The sequence below is a fragment of the Cupressus sempervirens genome, chromosome 4 (assembly GCF_028749045.1).
Source record: "Cupressus sempervirens isolate cs-2001-9-10 chromosome 4, ASM2874904v1, whole genome shotgun sequence".
Lineage (NCBI taxonomy): Eukaryota > Viridiplantae > Streptophyta > Pinopsida > Cupressales > Cupressaceae > Cupressus > Cupressus sempervirens.
The window spans coordinates 419,793,900-419,820,240 of NC_143121.1; the positions used below are offsets into that span (position 1 = coordinate 419,793,900).

Here is a 26,341-nt window from a genome sequence, read left to right on the forward strand (position 1 = left end):
TTAATGTTTGCAATAAGATGGTGCTCTGATTTGCTAAATCTGAGCGAAGTATTACATGTAACAGAATAGGGTGAGGGTTGAATCCCATCGAAATCGGACAAGCCAAGTAGGAAAGATCTTTCACTTCCGAAATGACGAACAATAGAGAATCTCAATAAGAATTTGCAATACAAAAGAAATAACCAAATCGCATACGTACGACTACCTACAAGCCATACTTAAATACATGTCGAGAAAAACTTTTCTGAGGGTGTACAAAGATAGCCGACGGAAACTATAATAAATATACATCTAAGATATATTAAATCAATCAAAACCACAAATACAAATATTAACTTGGGCCCTATATTAATTAATTAAAGTAACTAATTAAAGGTCATTTTATTATATTAGTTAAATTTTGAGACCAGTTAATTAATTAATTTAATTTAATTATTACATTAAAAATTGGGGACATTACAAAATCTGGTATTTGTTGTCTTCTAGAGGTTTCTTCTTTATTTATAATGCATGTTCTTATACATGAACACATAATTTTCAATTTTGTCAGTACAAATAAATTTTCTCAAGGTTTTTTCCTAATTCAATTCTCTTTAGTGTTTTCCATTTTCTTGAGTAGAATTCAATATAGTGTTGCTGGCACAGAAGATTAATGTGACTACACACAAATGATTGGCTGCTCACATATCTGAATGTCTCCCTTCGAGATCAACTGAAGTAGATCACAACTTACATGGAATATATGGAAGACTGACATTTCATATATTTCGTGCAGTTACTCAAGTGTTTACTTTTTCTCGTAAGCATTTGGTACATTTACAAATAAATCCATAATCTGAAAGTGATGCTTCCCTTTCCTCTAATGGCATGTCTTCTTCAATGTAAGAAATAAAAATCTGTAGAACAAAAATTCAAACTGATCAGAATTGAAATAATCTCAAGGTGCATAAAAGTGTGTCCCTATTGACAATATTGGCTTGTAGATATATCTTAAAATGTCAGAAGTTGACTATACATTTAATTTGTATGCCAATAACTGCAAAATGCCAACCTTAAAAGTGAGTTTCTTTAATCCATTAAGCTCTCTCATCCTAATTAATCCAAATCATCATAAATAAATTTTTTGCATAATGAAATCAAGGTAACATGTTACCGGAACAACCTTCACTACAGAGCGAACATGTTAACTGTATTTTCAATCTCCAATTAATGGAAGAAAGCTTGTGAGCAGTACTAGACAGAATACACCACTTTGGTAGAGGACATAGTGACATTACCACTCACATCATCACAACTCATAAATCACATACATTCTATAATATCATCAGAATCATTATAAATCATCACAAAACTCATCAGGAAAACTATTCTTCGCTGCTGACAAACATAGCATTAGTATAGTCATCATTGGAGAACTTCAAAATGGCAAAATCACAGCAGCCCAAAATTTTGGGCTTGGAATTCAGCCCACAAAAAAACACATAAATACAAAAACTAAAATAATATAATGCATGAGAAATATGATGAATAAATTTGGAGAACACAAGTCTGCTTTGATCACAATAGCCCTACTCAGAATTGGAATTGACAAGGTGAGACAGAGCCTAAATTGACTTCAATTGTTTACAAAACAAAAAACCATTAAATTTTTCAATAAAATAGGGATGAAACAGTGTCTTTGTTATTTCAAACCAAGGTAAGGAAAAAAATTCAACTTTTGCATCTGGCACTACAGAAAACAATTATTATTCTTTGCTTTTAAAACACGAGTGAGGGATCAGGGAGCAGCAGACCGCATCAGGGTTGAGGAGAAGCCATTGCAACCTCATGGCACATGCCACTTTTTATAAATTTATCACCTTCAGCTCACCATCAATAAATAATTACAATCACTCGACATCCCATTAAAGCTCCTGAGATACTTATCACTGAAGGATAAAGATGCTGCATTTTTTGTCAGATATTTTACACAAAATAATATGCCAGTTGCTAAAGTTGTAGCTTCAGCCAAATTGAAGCATGTACTAATTCAGAATATATATATAGACACACACATATACATTTATAAAAATATATACTTATATAACTTACAAGAAACTTAATATGATTTACTAATACATTCCTGATCTTGAACTCGCCCAATATCTTCCCTGAAATGATTGGGCATCCTTAAAGTCATCAGGTGACTTGCATATGTTTGTATCGGCACCTTTAGTATATTATCAGGCCCTTAACTAATGGTAATTATGCTGTGTTGACTGGGCAGTTATGTCCACATAGGGACATGACCCTATATGGCAATAGCCATGTAAACTCACGTCTCTACATGAACATTACTCTTGCCTTCTCTATTAATAATGATCACTGCTGTAGAAGAAATCATCTATTCAACAGCATGATAAGTATTCTCAGCAATGGTTATTTTAATATCATATCTGCATTCTATCTGAAGTTTATATATTGCATTAAATCACAGTCTTATCTGAAGGTCATTATATCAATCTTGGTATTAGTTCTGAACATTAGAAATAGTTCTAATCGGTCACAGTCAATATCAGATCTAAATATACAGTTATACATATCAGACTTTCAGTTGAGCATCATGAGAATCATTCATTTTGTTACTCTATCAGAGATTCTACATTCCATTACATGGCATCAGAGCGTAATTGGTTTAAATAAATTAATTTCACCACTCAAGTTTCAAACCTATTTAAATAAATTGCAAGTTGCAACCATGGTGAACCATGTAAGGCTTGATGACAGACTCGAAAGTGCATCAAACTTCATGTCATGGAAAATTTGAATAATGATCATCCTTCGAGAACTTGAATTAGAAGTATGAGGAAGAAAATAAAACAATGCCTGAAAATGAAACAAATAAAACAATTTGGAAAGGCATAATAATAAAGCTATGAAAATTATTATTAGATTCTATTAAGGATCACATACCTCCATCCTTATCAAATCTAAAAACCGCCAATGAGATGTTCATGACTATACAAAATACACTTGAAATCAATAATACAAGCAGACTGCTCACCTTGAAACAACTACTATACATCAAGATGAATAAAGTTGAGACTATTACATCTTATTTCATGAGAATTGTAGAGTTAAACGATCAACTTTCAACTATTGGAAACAATGTAGATGGAAAAAAATTATCTTTGATAGCCCTTAAAGGATTACCTACTTCCTGGGAATCCTTTATTCAAGGGATTAATGCACGACCCAAGCTACCAAAATTTGATCAACTTAAGAATAATTGTACTCGAGAAGAGTCAAGATTAATTACGAGAGGAATCAATCCAAATGAAGAGGGATAAATACAAGTCCTACATACAAATACTAGCAATAAAGGGAAGAAAAGACATTTTAAACGAAAAGAGGGAAGTATAATAAAAACTACAATAAGAGAAATATTTCTAAAATACAATGCTATAGATGTGACCAATTTGGACATACTCACAAGTACCATCCTGAAAGAAAGAAAACTCAAGTCTATATAGCTGAAGTCAAGGAAGCTAAAAACCCTCTATTCTTTTTAGCCCTAGATCAAGTAAACTAAACTCTAATAAGAATACTTGGATAATTGATAGCGACGCATCTTGGCACATAACTGAATTCAGAGACCAATTTGAAACCTTCAAAGGGCACTCAACTAAGGAAGTCACAATAGGGGATAACTCCACCTACCCAGTGAAAGGAACCGAGACTTGCTCAATCAAATTAAAAACTGGAGTTACTCTACAATAAAAGGATGTACTATTTGTCCTAGAGTGTTGGAAATCAGATAAACCTATTCTCTTGATAGCCATCAATGAATTTTGATGTCAGTGCACATATCAAGAGAATGTTACAACTGTGAGAGAATATTGATGATTAAATTCTCCCTCACTAAGAGGGAGTTTTAAAGTTGTTGAATTGAAGCATGCAGTAAATCAGAATAGTATATATTAATAGATGTATATTTGCATATAATATTACACACACATACACACACACATATAACTGCATATACATACACACACATATATAAATATTTACTTTTATAACTGATAAACAACTTAATATGATTTACTAATACATTCCTGATCTTGAACTCACCTGGTATCATCCCTGAAATGATTGGGCATCCTCAAAGTCATTGGGTGATTTGCATATGTTTGTATCGGCACCTTTAGTATATTATTGGGCCCTTAACTAATGGTAATTATGCTGTGTTGACTGGGAAGTCGTCCACGTAGGGACATGACCATACATGGCAATAGCCACGTAGAGTCATGTCTCTATGTGAACATGATTCTTGCCTCCTGTATTAATAATGATTGCTGCTGTAGAAGAAATCATCTATTCAAAGGCATGATAAGTATTCTCAACACTGGTTAAAATTATATCCCATCTGCATTATATCTGAAGCATATATATTTCTTTAAATCACAGTCTTATCTGAATGTCATTTTATCAATCTTGGTATTAGTTTTGAACATTTGAAATAGTTCTAATTAGTCACAGTCAATATAAGATCTGAATATACAGTTATACATATCAGACTTTCAGTTGAGCATAATCAGAATCATTCATTCTGTTACTCTATCAAAGATCTTATATTCCCAATTCTTTGCAAGTTTCAACTAAGTTCGTAACAACCCCGACAGGTTCTAACTTCACTTCTATAATATCCCTTGCTACTCTTGGTGCAAATTTGAATCTTTTATGAAATTTGTCAAACACTTGTCATGAAACCTCTATCTTGCTGTTTTTTATTTTCAGATTGTTTTTGCTTGCTTGGAATGGCTGCAAATAAGTTTAAATGCTTGCAAATGATTACTAAGATATCTAGACAAAAAACTAAAATGCATATGCAATCCTTTCTGTCTTTTTGAATGCATACATTATTAAATATGATTTCTACATATAAAATATGCACCTACAACCAATGGACATTTTCACAAACACTTGGCATACACCATTTCAATTCCAAAATGCAAATCTTTACGCAAATTATTCCCTTACATTAATTAAGCACTTTGACAAACAAACAGCATGCAATCCTATATTGCCTTCATTCATATGCTAAACCAAGTATAAGTTGTTATGCTTCACAATCCAAATGCCTTTCCAAAATCCTATATGATATGTGCATCTACAGTAGCACCATATGCATAGATGTAATAATGCAAAATATATCAAAGAACCTGATGATGAAATAGCAGCAACTTCAGTCATAAACCTTCAAAAAGATCACACCCAGATTGTTAGGTGCTTACACAAGCTTCAGTAATAAGCACTTCAAACTCCTTGTAGAGTTCTGAGGATATTCATTTCAGATTTGCACAAGAACACTCCCACATAAAAAATGTGCCCTTTACAAACAGTCACAAACCCTTCATATCTCATGTGGCTGATATATATCTATTGCGGTTGGTAATACCATGAATTGGCAACGAAGATTAATCCTTGCCTTAAGAAGCACGAACTTGCTACTGCTGATAAACAACACAAATCTGAAGTAATTCCACACCAATTTCATCCAAGAAAGCTCAACGATGACTCCCGGTTGAAGCCATGTTAATTGCACAATTCATTAGGCATTTCACCAATTCACTATGCTGAAATAACTTGGAGATTTTCACAATTCTTCAAGCTTGAAATCTGAAACTCTTGTTTTAATTTCTTCTCCACACAAACAAAGCATATGCACAAGTCAGATTGAATTCCATTTCTCTCATCCATTGGCTTTTTATAATTCACAAGAAGAAATCAATCATGGCTTGTTCAATACACTTCTTGTGACATATAATATATTCAGCTTTTATTGCACTTACTTCTGGTATACTTGAAATATAATATTCAATTATATTTCGCTCCATTTGGTGCACAACAAAATAACTGAATTATATTTTAACGATCCCTTATACCTCCCTTTAAATTGACACTTCACATTATTTCTCATATGCACTTTATGATTATTAAATAACCCCTTTTAATAATATAGTCAAATAACATTTAATGATGTGCACTTTCAAAATAATCATTAATAAAATATTTACTTTATTAATAATTAAAATGTCATAACTCCAAAGATAAAATTTTTGGATTTTGTGAGCACTAGGATAACCCACTACATTCACTACTAACTAGGGTACCTTCCTAAAAATAATAAGGGTTTATCTCTATCAATCCTTGATTTACTATGATTAGTAAATCCTTGAATATCTGATCAACAAAGAGGTGCCAAAGGTCATCACTACAACAAAGAATGGTCCAAGTTCCCTTCCAAATATAGAAATGTTGGATAGATGACTTACTACAAATAGTAAGTGCACCAAATTGACCCCATTGACAAATGAGTCAATCACTGTGCATACCATGAGTTCGACTACCAACTTACTATAAATAGTAAGTCCCCAAATGGAAGCCCTATTTATGTCACCATAACTCTACACCACTACCAAACTGCCCAAGTGCCCTACTAAAGATAGAAACTCTTAACTTTCCCAAAATAGACACTTACTATAAATAGGAAGTGTGCCAATTTGACTCAAATGAAGAGTAATCTTGAAAATCCTTGACCTTTGGAGTGGGAACTGGCCTCCAACTATCAATTGGGCCCTCTAAACAACTTCATTAGCCTTTAAGGGTTAGGAAAGAGGCTAATCCTCTGAAAGTTGACACAAGAAAAAGGAGACATTATAGTCAGCCCTTCCTGAAATTGTTTGTGCCCAAGCAATCTCAGAAACAAAGAACACATCAACCCCCCTGGATCCCAAGGGTAGAATCATGTAATGTCCTTGTGCTCACCAAATAGCTCTTGTGACACTAACACTAGAATAACTGACAAAACCCGTCAAACTAAACTAAATCAACTATAGTTGTAGATGTCGTCAAAGTGAATATCTGATTGGGAAGCAACTTAGAAGGGTGATAAAGCTTCCTTCCCAAAACTGCGCAAAGTGAGCTATCATATTCATTGTCCAATACGTACACTGCTAAACTGTGCATCTGAAATAAGATCATGTACATGAGCATCAGAAAAAAAAAAGTGGTCATCCTGAACTGGGTAACCTCCTAGAAACTCCATAGTGAGATATGTTTGACATCTACTAACTAAGAACCTCTAACAGTCTGACTAAGTTTACAAGGGCCACTAATAGGCTAACCTGAACCACCAACCATGGTGAGCTAAAATGGGGACATTATAATCTGCATTTCAAAAAGAAAGAAAGAAAAAAAAAAGTTCTACGTAATGCCTCTGTGATCACCAACTAGCTCCTATAACACCAACACCAAGATAATTGATAGAACCTTCCAATCTGAACTAAACCCAAGTGTAGATCTTGAAAGAGTGAACACCTCATAGGTAACTGAAGAGCATACGAAAAATTGAATTGGGTAAGACTATTTATAGAGGATCAAAGAAAGATGAAAAAAATATATATCTACAATCACCCTTGAGTTCTCTACTTGAGACAAAACACTCAAGGGAGGGAGTTAGTTAGACTTGCTGCCGTAAGGTTTGCAATGATGCCCTTAACATTGCAAAGTGTAATTACTTCTATGACCTCTTTGAAGCAAATGTTTGTGAGTCAAGCTGACTAGACTATAGCTATTCAAAGAAGTTCGATGGAGAGAGTGTTGCATACATCATCTTTGACAACCAACTTTTACAAGCTACTACAAAAACTGTGAAGGTAACTTGGAAAATTCAAAAGTTAAATATTTAATTTTTTTGTATTCGAGAATCAAGTCTTTCATTATTAATTTGTAACTTTGTCCTCTATTGATTAGTGATAATCTTTTTTTACTTTTAAATTGTAGATGATAGAGCCCTTGATTAGAATTTTCTGCTTGGCAAATGGGGATCAAACTCCAATGAGGTATCTTTATGAGGCCATGAATAGGACCAAAGAGACTATCAAAAATTACTACAAGGGGACCAACCTCAAATCTGACCCCATATGGAAAATTATTGAGAAGAGGTGGAACAATCAGCTCCACCAACCCATTCATGTGGCGGGGTACTTCCTCTAACCTCTTTTTTCTCTTTTCTCCATCCTAGGGGGATCCTAATTGTAGGCTAGTAAAAAAGTAATTAATGTATTTAATAGAGTTGTTATGGAAACACATGTACCAAGAGTTGAAACGATCGGTTCTTGTAACCATTAGGAGCACTATATGTAGGGATCATTGGGAATTGGAATGAAATGGTAATATGGGGAACATTTGCAATATTGGTAATGTAATCCCTTGGTTCACTCAATAAACTAGTATTCTGCAATCTCTATGTAATTTGTATGTTCTAGTTATTGGTATAGTATTATGATTGCATTGGCGTATAGTTGTTGTGTATAGCTTCCATACTTGGCATAGGAGCCTCTCCACGTTTGGCATATAAACTACTTCCACACCTAGCACAGTACTCTTCCATATTTAGCATATAACATTTATGGCATTGTTTCTAGCACAAACCCAAGGTCTAAGTAGGCAGGTGGAAAGATGGAAGCATAATGGGCTGACCTTTTGACCAATAAACAATGATAACTGTTAGCGACATTGAGGAGGAGGAAGTTACAAGAGAGGATCAATTGATCCTGGTTATTGGTATAGTATTATGATTGCATTGACATATAGTTGTTGTGTATAGCTTTCATACTTGGGATAGGAACCTCTCAATGTTTGGCATATAAACTACTTCCATACCTGGCACCATACTCTGCCATATTGAGTAGATAACACCAGTAGAGAGGTCATTAAGAGCCACGCCAAGTGCATGTAGAGGGTGGTACTCGAGGTTGAGGTGAAAGATCTCACTATGGACAAGATGGAAGTGTACTAGAATGCAATGGGCAAGCCAGTCTCCTTAGACTTGGTAAGGAGAGGAAGAAACACTCAAACCCCAAGTACATTATTTGGACTTTTGTTGTCTTACACATACATGATAAGTAGATAAAAATTAATATATTAAAACATGTTTTCACCTTTCTTTCTAACTCTTTAATATTTATCTTACAAATGCTTGGTGTCAAAATTGGGGTGGAAATGTTGCAAATCTACAAAAACATGCCCTTTGCATCTTATGTCATCCTTTTAGCCCATCCAGTTGTGAGCGTAATTGGACTTCGTTCGAGGTCATTCACACAAAGAAGAGGAACAAGTTAGCACATAAACGCTTCAATAATCTTGTCTTTGTGCAATATAACCTTAAGTTGTGCATAAGAAAGGTAGAGTTTGTACTGGCTGGTCCACTTGATTGGGATGACATAGATCCTTACTATGATTGGACATCATAGGAGTAGTCTCGATTGTTTATGAAGGATGACATTTATTATCTAGAGAGGTAAGCTATGAAGGAGGGTGGATTTGCAGTGGGACTGGATGCCATTCTAGAGGAGGATGAGGACACTGAGAGTGAGAAGGATACTGATGATTAGGAGTCATTACCAATGTTAGAACCATATACATCTAGGATTAAGGTCGAGGCACAACCAGTTGTGCAAATAGAGGAGGCGTATCCATAGCCACAACGGACTTCTAGGGCTAGACCCCCTATCACTCCCGTAGTATTTACTAGAGCTGCTGGGAAGGGGAAGAAGAAGATGTAGACCATTTTAATATTATCCTTGTATTTGCTAATAGTTTTACATAGACAATTTGCTTTTTATTGTTTTCTTTTGAGTTTAGACTATGGCTACCAGCCATCAACATTCTACATGAAGATTCGATTTTGTACCCTATTTGTATTTATATATATCTAGATCAGCTTGTTTGGTTTGTTTGGTCATTTACTGACTCATTAGATGCATCTCCTTATTGAATTTTGCACTAAAAAAATGCACTTCTGATTAAATATTAAGCATTTTTTTAAGTTCTCAATATTTTCAGGATAGGTTTCTGACTTATCCCTGATATTTTTTCTCTGTCCTCAGAAATAATTTGTCCATAACAGTATTTTGAACTATGGTTGTACTTTGTAACTAAACTTGGCATGATTGCTCTTAATTTCCCTCATTGCTGATTTACTTTATGTTTCAGATTTCTGATGATTATTCATTCAATATAAAATATGAAATTAATTCCTAAATTGAATCTACATTTTTTTTCTCCACATATACATAAATAGAATACAATAATTTGAAATACCACAGTTATTGCATTTTAACCATCTCTTTTGTCCTCACAATTCCAATCTTGTCAATCAAAATTGTAATCTCTTACCTGTTCACCTTTAATGATAGGTCTAGTAGCCACCAATATAGCTTGACCATCATTATCCTACAAAGGTCAACGCACAAAGTTTCAGTGCATTAGCTGTATCATTATATCCACTGTTACAGTAAAACACTTACAATTTACACTACACTTTAGTGATAATTACATATTGGTATTAAATAAAATGTTTCAAGGACATTAAATATATTATGAATTCTGTGTGTCACAAAATCACGCAGTGAACTCCTCAAAATGAACTTTGCTATAGTATTACTCTGAATTCATAATGACTCAACAGAAAAATGTCCTGATTGCAACTAATAAATGCATTGTCGTATGCAATGTCAACCCTTGTAATCACGTTGCTAAGCTTTTCCTAGTTGTTTTCCCTCTTGATAGGATAGCCAGCAAAACAAGTTTAACCGTAGAAACATTTTAATTGATTGGCTGAGGTGTAACCGTTTATCACATAATTTCGAATCCTTTTTAAAGACCAAGTTTAGCCACAGTTTAAGTAAATGTTTTCGGGGTAGTGATTTACTGACAGTATCATTTATTCAAAGAAAGGAACTTACGAAGATTTGATGAATCTATGGTACTATTTCACCCATTTTTCTGTGCTCTACCAGAGAGAGAATATGCTTATGTGGTTAGCTTTTCTTATTTTCATCTGGAGAGGCTCACAGCTTGAATGCGATTTGGGCTTATTAACCACTTCACTTGGAGCTCAATTGCAGGAGTAGTTATCCAGTAGAGAAAATACTGGCGATGCTTATGTCCCAGGAACTGAACCTAATTGGAGGATGAATTGCATGCAGAAAATAAAAACCCAACAAACTGGCCTCTGCAAAAATGCAAGGAGGGATATCTCCATTCAATAAGTGTTTCTCAAAACGTGTGATTTAATGCTCATCTTCATAGATATTTGTAATGGCCAACCCTGGATGTGTCTTTCGCAACTCTAATTTTTCCCATCAAACCTTTCTGTTTTTTCTTCTGATTTTTTATTTTTTGTGGTTTTGAAGTTTATATTATTCTTTTGATGATGGTAAATGGCAAATACTTGGAAATAAATAAATACTGGAATTTAAATAACTGCAAATAAAATACACACCAAATGAGAGACTCCTGATTTTATTTATTCAAAATAACTGATTGCATACAGTCTGAAGCAAGATGGAACAGCAATTACTAAGTCCGCAAATAATTTTCTGGCTCCTGAATTTCATCTGCCGTCCAAACTAACAAATCTGATCTGATATTTAATTCTCATCTGCCTCAAATCACTTTCACAAACCCTAATACCAGCCTGGAGAACTCTGGTTTTTTCCAGAGAGTGGTGTGGCTAGGTCTAGGTGCTTAGGAAATGGATGGTATGCTATCTAAACACCAGATCTACAATATTCACAACTGTTATCTGCCTTTTTTCACCTGATCTGAGAAATTCCTACCAAGAATTGCTTCTAAATCAAACTGATGATGATGATTTGCTCAAGGAATTCACTTACATGATCTCTCACACCTGTAGATATTCAGTCTTCTAAGAGTTTTCGTCCTCATAGAATTTGTGCTGCTGATAAACTCCTGCCCAAAGTTTAACTTCCAAGAATGCCAAGTGAAAAATGATTTCCTAATTATAAAAAATGGCTGCCAACTCTTTTCTTAATTTTTTTTATCCTTCCCTCCAAAAGATTGAACCTCTCTAGGGTTTCTCAATTAAATATTACAAATTTTATTAAAATCCATAATTATCCTCAATTCATCAGAGATCAGGTTATTTACTCAAAAAATATTAAAAAATCACTTTTAAGTTATAACTTCTAACTGATTACCAGGAAATTGTGCCAAGGTAACAAGTTTAGTTATTACTTTATTATTTCTCATAAGTCACCATTATGACTTGTTGATAATAATTTTTTTAAGTAAATTCATTAATCTTTCAAAAAATATTTTTAAATTCACCATTTGGACTCCAATATGAGTTCTGACTGCAGACACTATTCCACATATGATGACTAAATACTGTAAGCTAACTGACAGTCTCTTAAAATTTAGGGATCTCATCTTAAAAATATAAACTTCACCCAAAGTCTCCAGACTACTACAGGAGGTTCCCTAATGAGTCTTGGTCAGCTCCTGGTCAATTCGTATTAAAAAATAGGGATCCCTCCTAATATTTAGGAGACCATCCAAGATGGCTCACAAACCCCTGTATGGGTCCCCTATGTACTCTACTGGCCTAGTGGGGAACACGTATAAAAGGTCAACCTCCATTGATAATCAAATTCTCTGAGGAGGGTGTTAATTCTATATAACTCTGATATCATAATTGGTCTGAACTGCAGATCATCAAATCTAGTAAAGCATGAAAATCCTTAGAAAGGATTGGCCTCTTAAACGCCTTATATGCATAACCTAATCAGCATCTTCCTTGGGAGCATTTATTAATGTTCTATTTGCATAGTTATAGTTAGTATATTTACTAACTAATTGTAAATTCTTGAGACACCGATCTTGGCAATGTAATTATTGGTTTATATGTAGGGCCAACCTGGAAAGAGTCATGTCCTTTCTAAGGACATGCCTCTTGGATGCCATATAAATAAGAGGTAAGGATGTGGATAAAGGACACACAAATACAATAAGTCTGCTCCTTTAGCATTGCTGCCTTGACGTGATTTTTAGGAGGGATAAAAACATTTTCAGAATAATCTTCCTACTCCAAGGAACACTTCGTATAAAGGTCTGGTGTATTTAAAGAACATCTTCAGCAAGATTAAAGACATTATATCAGTTTTGGAAGTTCAAAATTTGCAGAAAATTTACATGGTATCGAAGCTCTGGTAGTCGAACCTAAGCTCTACAAATTGACAATCAGATTTAAGTATCTAGCAACATTTTTCTACCTTCCATGGCTAGCGCAATCAGACCCGAATATAGGTTTGATGGAAAAGAACACTTTATTGCTTGGAAATTCAGAATTATGATGATTCTTGAACACAATGATGTAATACAGCTTGTTGATAAGGAATCCAAGCAACCTGATGCTGATCCTCATAAAACTATTTGGATTAAAGGAAACAGGAAAGCCATGCAAATCATATTAGACAGGGTTAAAAATGAAATAGTACCTATGCTAATGAAACATCATACAGCATTTTAAATGATGAGTGCATTATTAAATGCATATGAGGTTAACAATGCAACTAGAACCCTTGCACTAAAAAGGCAACTAAATCATATAAGGAAAGGAGAATCTATGAATTCCTACTTCCTAAGGGTGGCTAGTCTAAGCAATGAACTTGCAAGTATAGGGACCATAATTGAAGACAAACAGTCATCACTTATGGCTATAGATGGGTTACTGGATTCATGGGAAACATTCTCACAAGGAGTAAGTGCTAAAGACAAACTTCCAGACTTCAATAGGCTTAAAGGAGATTGCCTTCAAGAATAATCTAGGCAACTCAAGAAAGGAGGGAAATTAAAAACTGAAGATGAAGAACTTCATGTCCTCGACACGAAGTCCTATAAAGGTAAGAAGAAGCACTTCAAGAATAAGAAAGGTAATCAAAGCAATGACAAACCTAAGAAAGATTTATTCAAAATAAAATGCTTCAAATGTGAAAAATTTGGGCACTATAAATCTAATTGCCCTAAGAATACAAAGCAGCAAGTAAACTATACAAACGTTACTAGGAAAGGGGAAAACTATGATCCTAAGAAACGTGTATTCTATTCAGCACTATCAAATGAAGTATCAAGCAAAGCATAGGTAATTGAAAGTGGATCATCTTGACACATTACGGGATACAAAGAAGTATTAGACTCAATATCAAAAGAAGTTAATGACGAAGTTACCATACATGATAATTCCACCCATTCTGTCAAAGGAATTGGGAACTACACCTCAAAACTCAAGTCAGGTATTTCTCTTCATCTCAACAAAGTACTCTATGTACCAGGAATCAAAAGGAATCTAATTTCTATTACAACACTTGAAGATGATGGACATAAGGTTGCATTTAGGGATGGTAAAGTAATGACTTGGTCTAAGAACTCTTCATTTAAGAAATCAAAATTGATTGGTCAAAGAAAGGGATACTTGTATGAATTAAATATTGAACCTATTCAAGCCTTAATTCATGAAGCTGCTGATATAAACGAAATGTGGCATAGTCGGTTAGGACATCCAAACTTCAAAGCCTTATCGACTATGAAAAAGATGGCTACTGGTTTACCTAAGTTGAATAAAGATCATTTGAGCATATGCAAAGGATGTGCTCTAGGTAAGAATGCCAAAAGTCTATTTCAAGATAGCATTAGAAAAACTAACAATATTTTAGAATTAGTCCACTCAAATTTATGTGGACCTATGTTTGTTCCTTCTCTTGGAGGATTCTGGTATTATATACTTTTTATAGATGATTTCTCTAAGAAAACATGGAGTTACTTCTTAAAATGTAAAGAATCAAAAGAAATCCTTAATAGATTTAAAAAATTCAAATCCTTAACCGAAAACCTATCAGAACAAAAAATTAAAACTCTTAAGATTGATAATGGAGGGCAATATACTTCAGATTTGTTTAAAGATTTTTGTAAAGAAGTGGGAATTAAGAGGGAATATATTGTTCTTTATAACCCACAGTAAAATGGGGTAGTAGAAAGGAATAATAGAACAATTATAGAAGCAAAAAGAGCTATGATATTTGATCAAAATTTAGAATATTATCTTTGGGCAGAAGCCTTCTATACTGTTGTCTATATTCAAAATAGAAGTCCTCACTCCTACCTTAGAGATAAAACTCCTGAAGAAGTCTTTTCTAAGGTTAAACCAAATATAAGTCATCTTAGGATATTTGGGTGCCCTGTATACATACATGTTCCAAAAGAAAAGAGAACTAAGTTAGAACCCTCCGAAAGGAAAGGTATTTTTGTTGAGTATAGTGAAACATCTAAAGCATATAGAGTTTACATACCTGGTCAAAAAAACATTGAACTTAGTAAGGATGTGATATTTGAAGAAGATTTAGCATTCAAAAGAGCCCCAAGTTCTGAAGATCCTTCACATATACCTAGTTCTGAAGAAATCATGAATTTGAGTCTCAGAGGGCGAACATTAAAGAAATTGAAAGTGAAATTCAAAATCTTAATCTTGAGGAAACTCAAAATCCTAAGAAAAGAGCACTTTTGGGCTATTAAGACTGTTGAAAAAGCACAAGACTTTGTTGCACCATCTGAAACCTTTAGAGAAAGCAAAAGACCCAAAAGATTTTCTAAGTATGCAACAAACATGAGTGATTTATCTAAATCAAAACCAACCAATGTCGCTATTAAACATATAGCTTGGAAGGATGCTATGACGGAAGAATACCAATCCATTATTAAGAATGATATTTGGGAAATTGTTCCAAGGCCTGAAGGAAAATCTGTTGTTTCTTCTAAGTGGATATTTAAAATCAAACATGTTGCTGATGGTAGCATTGAAAAATATAAAGCCAGATTCGTATCCAGAGGATTCTCTCAGGAGGGAGTTGATGATGAAGAAACCTTTGCTCCAATTGCCAAATACATCTTTGTAAGAGCAGTCCGAGCTATTGCAGCATCTATGGGATGGAAAGTACATCAGATGGATGTGAAAACAACATTTTTAAATGGAAAGATTACATAAGAGGTATATTTAAAACAACCTGAAGGATTTGAAACTCATAATCCCAAAATGTTTGTCTGCAAACTCAAGAAAGCTCTCTATGGGTTCAAATAGGCTCCCAGGGCATGGTATGAAAAAATCGATACATATCTTACCAAGTTTAGGATTCTCAAAGAATGAAGCTAATCCAAATCTCTATTATAAAAGGAATAAAAATGATATGATAATTTTGATACTATATGTTGATGATTTACTAATAATAGGTGATGATTATCTTATGGATCAATGCAAGAAAGGTCTAATCAAAGAATTTGATATGGAAGATTTAGGGTTCCTTGATTACTTCTTAGGGTAGGAAGTGTGGCAGAACTCTGACAACATTATACTTAATCAAGGAAAGTATACATTAGACGTCTTCAAGAGATTTGGAATGTGGAACTACAGAATTATGTCTTCTCCAATGGAGACTAATCTACACAAACTTAAAGAAGCAACAACAAAATCACCCTCCATAGATTCTACTCTTTACAGTGTAATGTCCCCATTTTTAGCAGGTTCCTGCAGTTGGCCAGGTTAGTTCATCATCGCGACCCTCGTGAGCTGACAGTAGGATTTGAGGGTCTCAGTTGTGTGGTTATAGGCTTTCTAGCAGCCTATGGTGTGTTTTGGCTCTGTTTGAGGGACTTACTATTTATAGTAAGTCAATCTATTGGTTCCGATGAGCTCAGTTGAGTTAGAGGAGTTGGAGGATGCTCCCAGTTTTTATTTTAGGCTTCTAATTTGAGCTCCAAGAATCCTGGAAGAAGCGTCTATTTATAGTAAGTCACCCTATCAGGTTCATTCATCATCTTTCATCATCATAATCACTTTGGTGTTGTCAAATTTGGATTTTGATGCCTCTTCAGTTGTTTTTGTAAGACGGGTGAATTATTATTATTATTCATATAAATACGCTGAGGTTGTTATTTTTTATAGTGTTGTTGGTCGATCACCTCAGTATCATAGCTTGTTAGAACCGGGATGAAAAGTTTTAAATCATGGGAATAAGAAACAATGGCCTTACGTGTCAAAGTTTTAAGTTACGGTGAAAAAAGTCATTTTCGGAGTTAAAAGCAATTAATAAATCATATTATAATGGCACTATATTATATTTTAATGTTGTGTGTGGGAAGCTTCTTAAGTGAAGTTCATTCGGGAAACTTTATGCCATTTGGAGATTATAAATTTGAGCCCATTTGATGAGTAAAGCATCCGATTATTTGTTTATCTCTTTGCTTGTTGTCTTTGTGACAATTTTGAGTTTGTGGTTTTGCACCCTTGCTGAAGTATAAGGGTTAGATTCTGAGTTTATCTTGCAATTTGCTGCTGAGGTAAAGCAAATTGTGATTGCTTCTCTACTATATCTATTGTTATTCAGAAGTTGATTGAACACGTGTTGAAGACTGGATTTTGGCTGGGAGTTCAATCTGAATGTTAAAGGGCTGCTATTTCACTATAGGGCAGTAGTTTACCAATTACAGGGTCATGTTCACCTAAGGAGGGTTTGTGTGACATTTCTGAGGGGTCATGTAACAATTTCTAAGAGCTTCGTTAAATTTATATGGCCTGCGATATATATTATTGGGGTTGTAGGTTCACATTAGACTGCAAATTAAAAGTCAAAGCCAATCTATATTTCCAGGTTCTTGGCATTTTAAATATTATCGCTGCTACTATTTGTTTGAAAAATTGTTGGTAATGAATTAAAGCTGGAGCAGATCGTTTCTCTTTCATAATTATATAATTGCACAATTCGTAGGGCAAAATTATGAATTAATGTTGGCATTCATACAAACTTCTTAGTATTAAATTGATCTGAAATTGTAAGTGCCCAATTGCATTCTTTAATGTAATTTCGAAAATCAGATTATCAAATTTGCAACAATAATAGTAAAGATTGCCAAATGTTTGACGAAATGTTAGACTATTGATTAGCAAAGGAAAATTGATGATTGTTAAGGATATAGCCAACTGGGGTTTTTACATACAGATAGATGATTGGGTCTCTTATGTACTTGATAAATATAAGACCTGATATTTTTGCTATGTTGTTAATGCTTTAAGTTAGTTTATGTGTGAGCCAAAGGAGATTCACCAAGTTGCAGTCAAACACATTATGAGATGCTTACAACGCACTCTTAACCTTCGGCTCAAGTATGAGAAAGTTTACTTGGACTTAAATGGGTTCACAGACTAAGATTGGGTTGGAATTGTTACTACGAGAAAAAAAGCATTTCAGGATGATGTTTCAGTTTAGGCTCAACAATGATATCGTGGATATGCAGAAAGCAAGCATCAGTAGCACAGAGTTCCACAGAAGTTGAATACATTGCAGCTACGATGGCCTCTCGGGAAGCAGTTTGGCTTAGACAGTTACTTGTGGGATTATTTGGTCAACCCATGAATTCCACTATTATTCACTGTGATAATCAGAGTTCCATCAAGCTTTATTTGAATCCAATTTTTCATGACAGATCCAAGCATATTGAAATTCCTTACCATTATGTAAGAGATATGGTAGACAAGAAAACTATCAAGTTAGAATACATTTGCATTGCAAATCAAATAACAAATATTCTTACCAAACCTCTCTCAATTGAAGATAGATCACTTCAAAAAATGATTTAGTATAGTTGAATTATAATTTGTATTTTTTTATTATTAATAAAATAATTGTGTTAAAATTACTATTGTTAGGCTATTGACTGTTATGGGCTTCACCATTTGTATTCATTATCTAAGAGGTGACGATCTCTGAGATAATGAACACTTGTATAAAAAATCATTATGAGAGATGATGATCTCTAAGATAATGTACTGAACAGTTGAGAACTACTATCAGATCTGGATGAGCTCAAGATCGCACTATAATGTAGACATTTTTATGCCTATGAGTCACAACTTGGATAAAGGAAGAATTTAATCATTCTCTGGATCTTATCCTATGTTCTGGTAGATCTTAACTCATGATCATATTGTGATATAGGCTTGCCAATACTTATGAGTCACAACTTGGATAAAGGAAGAATTTAATTATTTTTTCAACTTTATCCTGTATATTGCATTCCATGCAACACTGTTATCACAAGTATAAGTCATATCACAGATATAGTAGTATGACATAGTATCATGTGTTCAATGATACCACATGCTTCGAAGATTCAGATGGATATAGAGTATCAATCTATGCTTATTCATCTTAATTGATGGTGCTAGATATGTTATCTCTCAATATGATCATCAAGTTAAGAGGAAGTGTTAATTCTATATAACTTTGATATCATAACTGGTTTGAACTGCATATCATCAGATCTAGTAAAGCATGCAAATCCTTAGAAAGGATTGGCCTCTTAAATACCTTATATGCATAACCTAATCGACGTCTTCCTTGGGAGCATTTATTAATGTTCTATTTGCATAGTTATAGTTAGTATATTTACTAACTAATTGTAAATCATTGAGATGCCAATCTTGGCAATGTAATTATTGGTTTATATATAGGGCCAACCTAGAAAGAGTCATGTACTTTCTAAGGACATGCCTCTTGGGTGCCATATAAATAAGAGGTAAGGATGTGGATAAAGGACACACAAATACAATAAGTCTACTCCTTTAGCATTAATGCCTTATGCGATTTATAGAAGGGATAAAAACATTTTCAGAATAATCTTCCTACTCCAAGGAACAATTTATATACAGGTCTAGTGTATTTGAAGAACATCTTCAGCAAGATTAAAGACATTATATCAGTTTTGGAAGTTCAGAATTTGCAGAAAACTTACAGAGGGAACATTACAAAATTGGCTTTTAGTCTAAAATATATAGGAATAGGAATAAATAGGGTGGTTTGGAGGACAGAAGTCCTCCTTTGTCTAGAAGGGAAGGGTTAACAAGAATTTGCAATATACACAAATTTTATAAAAATTAGTCGCAATTCACATAGCATTTATGGGGAGAGTGATGCAAATATGTAATATCCCTCCTGCAATCGTATTGACTACATGATGCCAAGGTCTTTGTGTTGGATTATATAGTTAGCTATTAGATCAGTGGGATCTAACTAATCATTAGTCCAATCTAATTTAAGTTAATATTGGACTACACAATTTTATACATATTATTGATCACACTTTCATGATTATCATTATTAATGATAATTTAATATAGCTATCATATATTTATAAAACAAGGATTCATTAAGCAGAAAATTGATTTAATAGATTTTACTAATGGCTAGATATATGTTGACTAACATTTAATATAGCAGAAATTTAGACTATTAATGTTTAATCTTGCTAATTAATCTAAAAGTATAAAATAATTATACAATCAAATAAAATAAAACACTTTGAGAAGGAAATCTTTCAATCAAATAGTTTTATATTGATTTTTAAATAAACAAAGAAATATTTTATTTGAAGTTTAATTTTCATCTAAGACAGGAAACTTATCATTTTATAAGATATCCTTTTGAGTTTTTTAATTTTCAAACTGTTTTTAGATGTATAGATGTTCCTTTTCTAAAAACCTTATCTTTATTGTTTTTACATTTTGACTTTGCATGTCTTTAAATGCTAAGTTACCGATGCTGGTTTTGATGCTGATGCAGGTGCGGGGTGCTGATGCACAGATTTTTTTTTTTTTGGATTTTGGATACGTTTGGGTGTGTGTGTGTGTATATATATATACATGTATATGTATGTATGTATGTATGAATGTATGTATATGTATATATATATATACACACACATATATATATATACACTATAATTTATGTATGCAAACATTGCAAAGACATACAGGAAATATACAGAAATAAAACATTCTGTAGCAATTATCATAATCAAATTGAAATAACAATAATTTCTAATTAGTAAGTTACTCAAGTTCAAGATTCCAATGCAATTTGACCTATAAAATCAATACATAGTTCATGGTTCAAAACTGATCAATCAAGAGTCAAGGTTCAAGATTTACAAATCAAATTCAGTCAATCAGAATCATAAGGGTTCTCAAAAAAATCCACATTCTCATCATCTCCTTTTGCTGCAACATTTGCAAGTTCATTTGAACCAAACATGGTTCCAATTGTGCTAGATGCATGTGCTATGATGTTATCAACATCATCATCTGTCATCATTGTAAGATCCTGAAGTGTTGCATCCAAGTTTGCACATTCAAGGGCTAAATCCCAAAGCTTGGTTGACCCTTCTTTGTATCCATCCTCCTTATGTGACAAAAGACACAAGTTGGTATGTATATAAATCAAGTCCTCAGCTTTCTTTGAGCCCAACCAGTTGCACTTCACTAAATGGATATAGGAGTATGTATTCCAATCCCGTTCAGCAGTAGAAGAACTTGCAACCTAGATAGTGTTCATAAAATTAAACATACAAATCAAAAGCAAATTAGAGAATGTTAAACACTAAAGTGTAGAATACAATTGCTAAATAAATAAATGAATGAAAACTTACTTGTGAGAGAATCTTGATTGCAAGAGGTTGTAGATGATTGAATGGTTGACCATACATGTACCACCATATGATAGCTCCCATGTCATTTTGGCCCTTTATTGCATATGGAGTAAGTTTTGATCCTGAAGCACATAAGCCAAATTCTAGCCTCACCTTTTTGTGCATTTCATCATCTGGGAAGAGTTTTGCAAATGTAGTGTACCATCTAGTAGCAACTTCTTCATCTGCATATGGTGTAATTTTATCCAGCATAACAAGTATTTCCTGGCTATAGTACCTTGAAGATAAGGCATATGCAAGGAGGTGTAATGGGGTAGTCATCTTCTCCCAAAGATGATGAATGATTGCCTCCACCTTTTTGCATAAGGCTTCACATTTTGTGGGGTTAGTCTCATGTTCTTGTATAGAAAACTTTACCTTTTCTACCATGGTATCCATGCCATCGTACACATCCCCCAAACAAGGTGCATCTATATCATCAAAGCGTAGCATAGTCATGATAGGCTCGGTGAAATCCAATACAAATTGGACACAAGCCCACCGATGCTCATCCAAGATCATACCCCTGACCTTCAAGGCTCTCTTTGAATTTGAAGCCTTCCATACAACCTATTGGTTACAAATAACCATTTGGCCTAATGCTGATCACACCTTGAGGAGTCGTTTGAAAACAACAGTATGAGATGCAAATTCAGTCTCAGCAACCTAAGCAAGTTGACAATATGATATCAAATATAAAATGATGTTATAAACAAGAAATAATTTGATAATTGAACATGAATATAAGACTTATTCAAAATAAATAAACAAATGAAACTAACTAATCACGATTTTAAATTTACTTTCAACAAATCCAACTTGGAGAATGATCTAAATATAGATTGTGACATGTGGTGGTTTGTCACAAACATTTGTATCTCCTCTCCCTCTTGGTATATTTGCTTCACCCAATCTATTTGGGTGCCAATTTGTTGCTTGACCAAGTTGAGAGTGTATGGTGCATGGTGTCCAAAAAATATGGTTGTATCGAGACTCAACCAAAGTACCTGCACCCCTACAATTTGTGGCATTATTTGGGACCAACTAGACCACATTCTCACTACCCACCATCTCTATTGCCTCAATGAGAACTCTAAAAATGAATTGTGCATCTTTAACTTGTCCTTCATAATCAATAGCCCTCAAAAACATTGCCCCTTTGGGGGGCATTGCAATCACATTTATCAATGGTAGGTTTCTTGTGTCTTTTCATCCATCAGACAATAGTTATGCCAGAAGTTTTCCAAGATGTCCTAATTGGTTTTAGAGCTTTGTCTATAGAAATCTTTTCCTTTTGCAAAATAGTACGCACCTTTTCAAACCCAGGGCTAATGTAATCAGCTGCCACTCTAAGGATAGCTACAACCTGTAGTGCCTACCCCTAGTTCACATTTTGTTTTAATTGCCAAACTCTTTTAGGCCAGTTTTATACTTGATGTTTAGTAGCATTACTTTCAGATTATCAGATGTTGTTTTACACTCAATTTATTATATGATGAGATTACTTGGTACTCTATATTTCATGCATGTATATGATTATTCAACGTTTTCAATTATCGATGATGATTAGTTAGATGGTTTATTATCACATGTGCTTTCTTATGGATACTTACCCCATACTGCATGTGTATGGTGTGCGTGTTTGTTTTCTTTATGTATGGTGTTTCTGATGTGGTTAAGGAAGGGAGTCGTAGTCACCTGCTAGTCGGGATCTACACGATGCACCACTTCCTGCCATTGTCTGTTTAGCTTAGAATATTGTGTCTGTACATGCATGGATTTTATGCAGGTTGCAAGTACCGGGTATCGACTTCCCTGAATTGCTAGGATGAGCGTACCCTATCGCATTATCTCAATGGTAAGAGAGGGGAGATAAACTCTTAAGTCCAATTCCTAAACCCTTTAGCCAATTGTCCTAATTGATAATTAGGGCAAGTATCTGAGTTAAGTACCCTCCGAATGCATCAAATGATGTTATTTCGTGATTATAATCCTTTTTGTTTGATTTAGTATGTATTTTTCTATGATGGGTTTTCGTATGTTGCTTTATGAGGCCTTGATGTATTTTCTATTAATTAAGTTTAATTAAAACGATTAATTAATGATTTAATTTAATAGAAGATTATTAAGATATTTTAATATTTAATTATATTTAATTAATTGAGAAATTAATAAAATAAAAAGAATTAAATTTGGAGATAAAAGTTTAAGGATAATTTAGAACATTATAATATTTATTTAATTTAATAATAAAATATTTAGAGTTCATTTTTAAATAAATGCTAAATATTATTGTTATTTAAGTTAATTAAATATTTTATCAATTAAGTTTCTAAAATAAATTAAAAAGTGAAAATATATTAATTATTAAAAGTTGTAAGATTGCATGATGCGAGCATGTGTTGAAAATAAGAAATTAATTAAAAAGATAAAATAAGAGGAAATTATAATGTTATTTTAATTTCATAAAGTGTGCATGGGATTAAAAGTAATAAAGATTAAAAATAGAAGTCAAGTGGAAAAATTAAATAAAGTTATTTAATGATTCATTTAATATGCATTAAAAAGATAAAGCAAAGATTAATAAAAGATAATTTTGAGTTAACTCAGTTGAGCAAAGAGTCCTCTCGGGTGAACGCACAATTAGTGCCCCGATTTGAGGAGAAAACTCTTTATCACAACTTTAGGGGTTCATTTTAGAGGGACCGCAGATATTGGACAGGGGATTTGGGACGGCAAATTTTCGAGAAGGGGGGTGGATTTTCGGAAAGAAGAGAGATCTGAAAGGGGATTGTTCGCTACAGTTTTTCTGGGGCGTGGCGATTTAGCATCAATGTCCAGGTAGACACTTGTGAATTTCGCTTAATTTAAATATGCTTTCATCTTTCCTGTCTTCTTCATATTTGTGAGATGATTGTCTGGATATTTGGAAATTATTCTGTATATGGTTTTCTATTATTTGTTCAGCTTATCTTTTCTTCCATTAGATTTTAGATGAAGGAAATTTATTGGAATTAAATCGAGTTTTGGGGTTTGAGTTAAATGGAATTAAGAAATCTAAATTTGAAAAGAGATTGAATTTGGTATTGGAAATCCTAGATTGAAAATTCAGATGGATAAATGATTTTTTTTTTTTCTATTAGGCTATGATTGCAACTGTTATTAAAAATAATACTAATAATGTTTGAATTTAATTTTATTGTTTTTAATAAAATATAAAAAAAATTAAATACGTTTATAGAAAAGAGATATAATTAATTCATAAATTATTTATTTGTTAAATTATTATTATAAAAAAAAAAAAAAAAAAAAAAAAAATTGAATTAAAATAAAATATCACATATTCTTTTACACAATTGAGAAGACATTGTGTAAATGTTATAATTATAGATAAATATAAATTAAAGGGGAAAATACAAAAGTACCTCCACTGACCTGCAATCGCAGGTGGCTGTTGAACGCAGTCATACGACTGTGACAGCAGCAGCCGTACGCTGCAAAGGCCAGCGATTTATATATCGTGCCATGGCAAATATAAATAAAATTGTCATTGTTCTTTTTAGTCTAATCGCATGGCAAATATATATTGTGCCATTGTTTTTTTTTTAAAATATATAAATAAACTTTATTACATGCCGTGAGCAAGATATTGATTTTCGGTTTTGGGCTTAGGATTTTGGTAATATTGAATTGTTATTTAAGTATTAATTATTAATAGATTTAATAAAAAAGTTAATAATTTATATATATTTTTATTTATTATTGTTTATTTTTAAATAAATTATAGTTATTGAATATTAAATTCAATTAAGATTAAATTGTATTTAAGTGATAGTAAATTGAAGTTATTTTAAATCATTAAATATATTTGAGTATAGATACTTGAAATTATTGAATTATTATAGTTTTGCTAAAACTAAAAAAAAAAAATAATAATGATAGTTATGAGATATGGAAATGAGTGCTTAATTAGTTAAATTATTAATCAATTTAATTAAAATTTAATTAATAATGGATATTGTCAATAAAATTGTAGATCTATTTTAATATTATTTTTAATAATGTTGTTTAGATCTTAATTACTTTTAATTCAATAAGTTAAATAAATAACTTATCTTTAGGTTATTTTTAGAAAATTGATTCAAATTAATGGGGGTGACTTCGTGAATTATAGGGTTAATTGAGAACCTCTTCTACTTGAAACTTACATTAAATAGAAAACTGAAAGCTCACACTTAAATCAACTACATGTTTTCAAATCAAACCGAATTATGATATTATGATGTTTTTATGCTGTCTACATTTTGTAGTTTTGGGGGTTGGCTTAGTTTTGACCAGTTATAGGTTGTTACCAGAGGCTCGGGGGTTATATGAATGTGATGTCATGATGTTTTAGTCTCGATCTTTTATACCCGACCTTGGTAATGTGATGGTATGCTCTATGACATGATTGCATTTACTGTTTGTTATTGCTTTCCAGTTTCTTGGTGTGAAGCTGAAGTGTATGTATATAAGATACCTGACTTAACCATTTTTGAGTCATCGATCAGTTATATTGGATAACCATTTTTGAGTCATCGATTAGTTATATTTGATAACCATTTTTGAGTCTCGATCAGTTACACTTGGATTGCTTTCGGTCGCTTGAGAGGACTGAAGTGTTTGTTATGTTCTTGATGTTGTCATGTGTTGACTTGACCATTTTGGAGTCTTTGATTAGTACTGTGATTTATTATTGATGCCTTCAGTTGCTGATAGAGAACTGTTGTGATCATATGATTATTATTTGATGCTTACCTGTTGCTCATGAGGAACTGGTGTAATTTTTGTGGCTTATCTTTTATGATGTTTTTCAGTTGCTTGTATAGGACTGAGGTGATTTTATTATGATTATTTGATTTGTGATTTCATGAGCCTAGGGTAG

General features: G+C 33.1%; 2 protein-coding genes across 4 annotated transcripts in view; both read right to left on the reverse strand.

Moving 5' to 3' along the window:
• Nucleotides 1-471: 471 nt before the first annotated feature.
• The window catches only part of ATXR2 (histone-lysine N-methyltransferase ATXR2), a 250,198-nt gene continuing 224,328 nt past the window's right edge, over nt 472-26,341 (reverse strand). For all 3 annotated transcript variants that reach the window (XM_089825371.1, XM_089825370.1, XM_089825372.1), the window contains 2 exons: nt 10,222-10,278; nt 472-896 (listed from right to left, as the gene is read on the reverse strand). In XM_089825371.1, the coding sequence (XP_089681497.1) occupies nt 780-896; nt 10,222-10,278 (174 nt within the window). In that variant the 3' untranslated portion in view covers nt 472-779. The remainder of the gene's footprint in view (nt 897-10,221; nt 10,279-26,341) is intronic.
• LOC149561836 (uncharacterized) lies at nt 20,792-22,083 on the reverse strand. The gene is made up of 2 exons (XM_089825373.1): nt 21,379-22,083; nt 20,792-21,269 (listed from the first exon to the last, which is right to left on the reverse strand). The coding sequence occupies exons 1-2, from the start codon at nt 21,937-21,939 to the stop codon at nt 20,895-20,897; spliced, it is 936 nt and encodes a 311-aa protein (XP_089681499.1). The 5' UTR covers nt 21,940-22,083; the 3' UTR covers nt 20,792-20,894.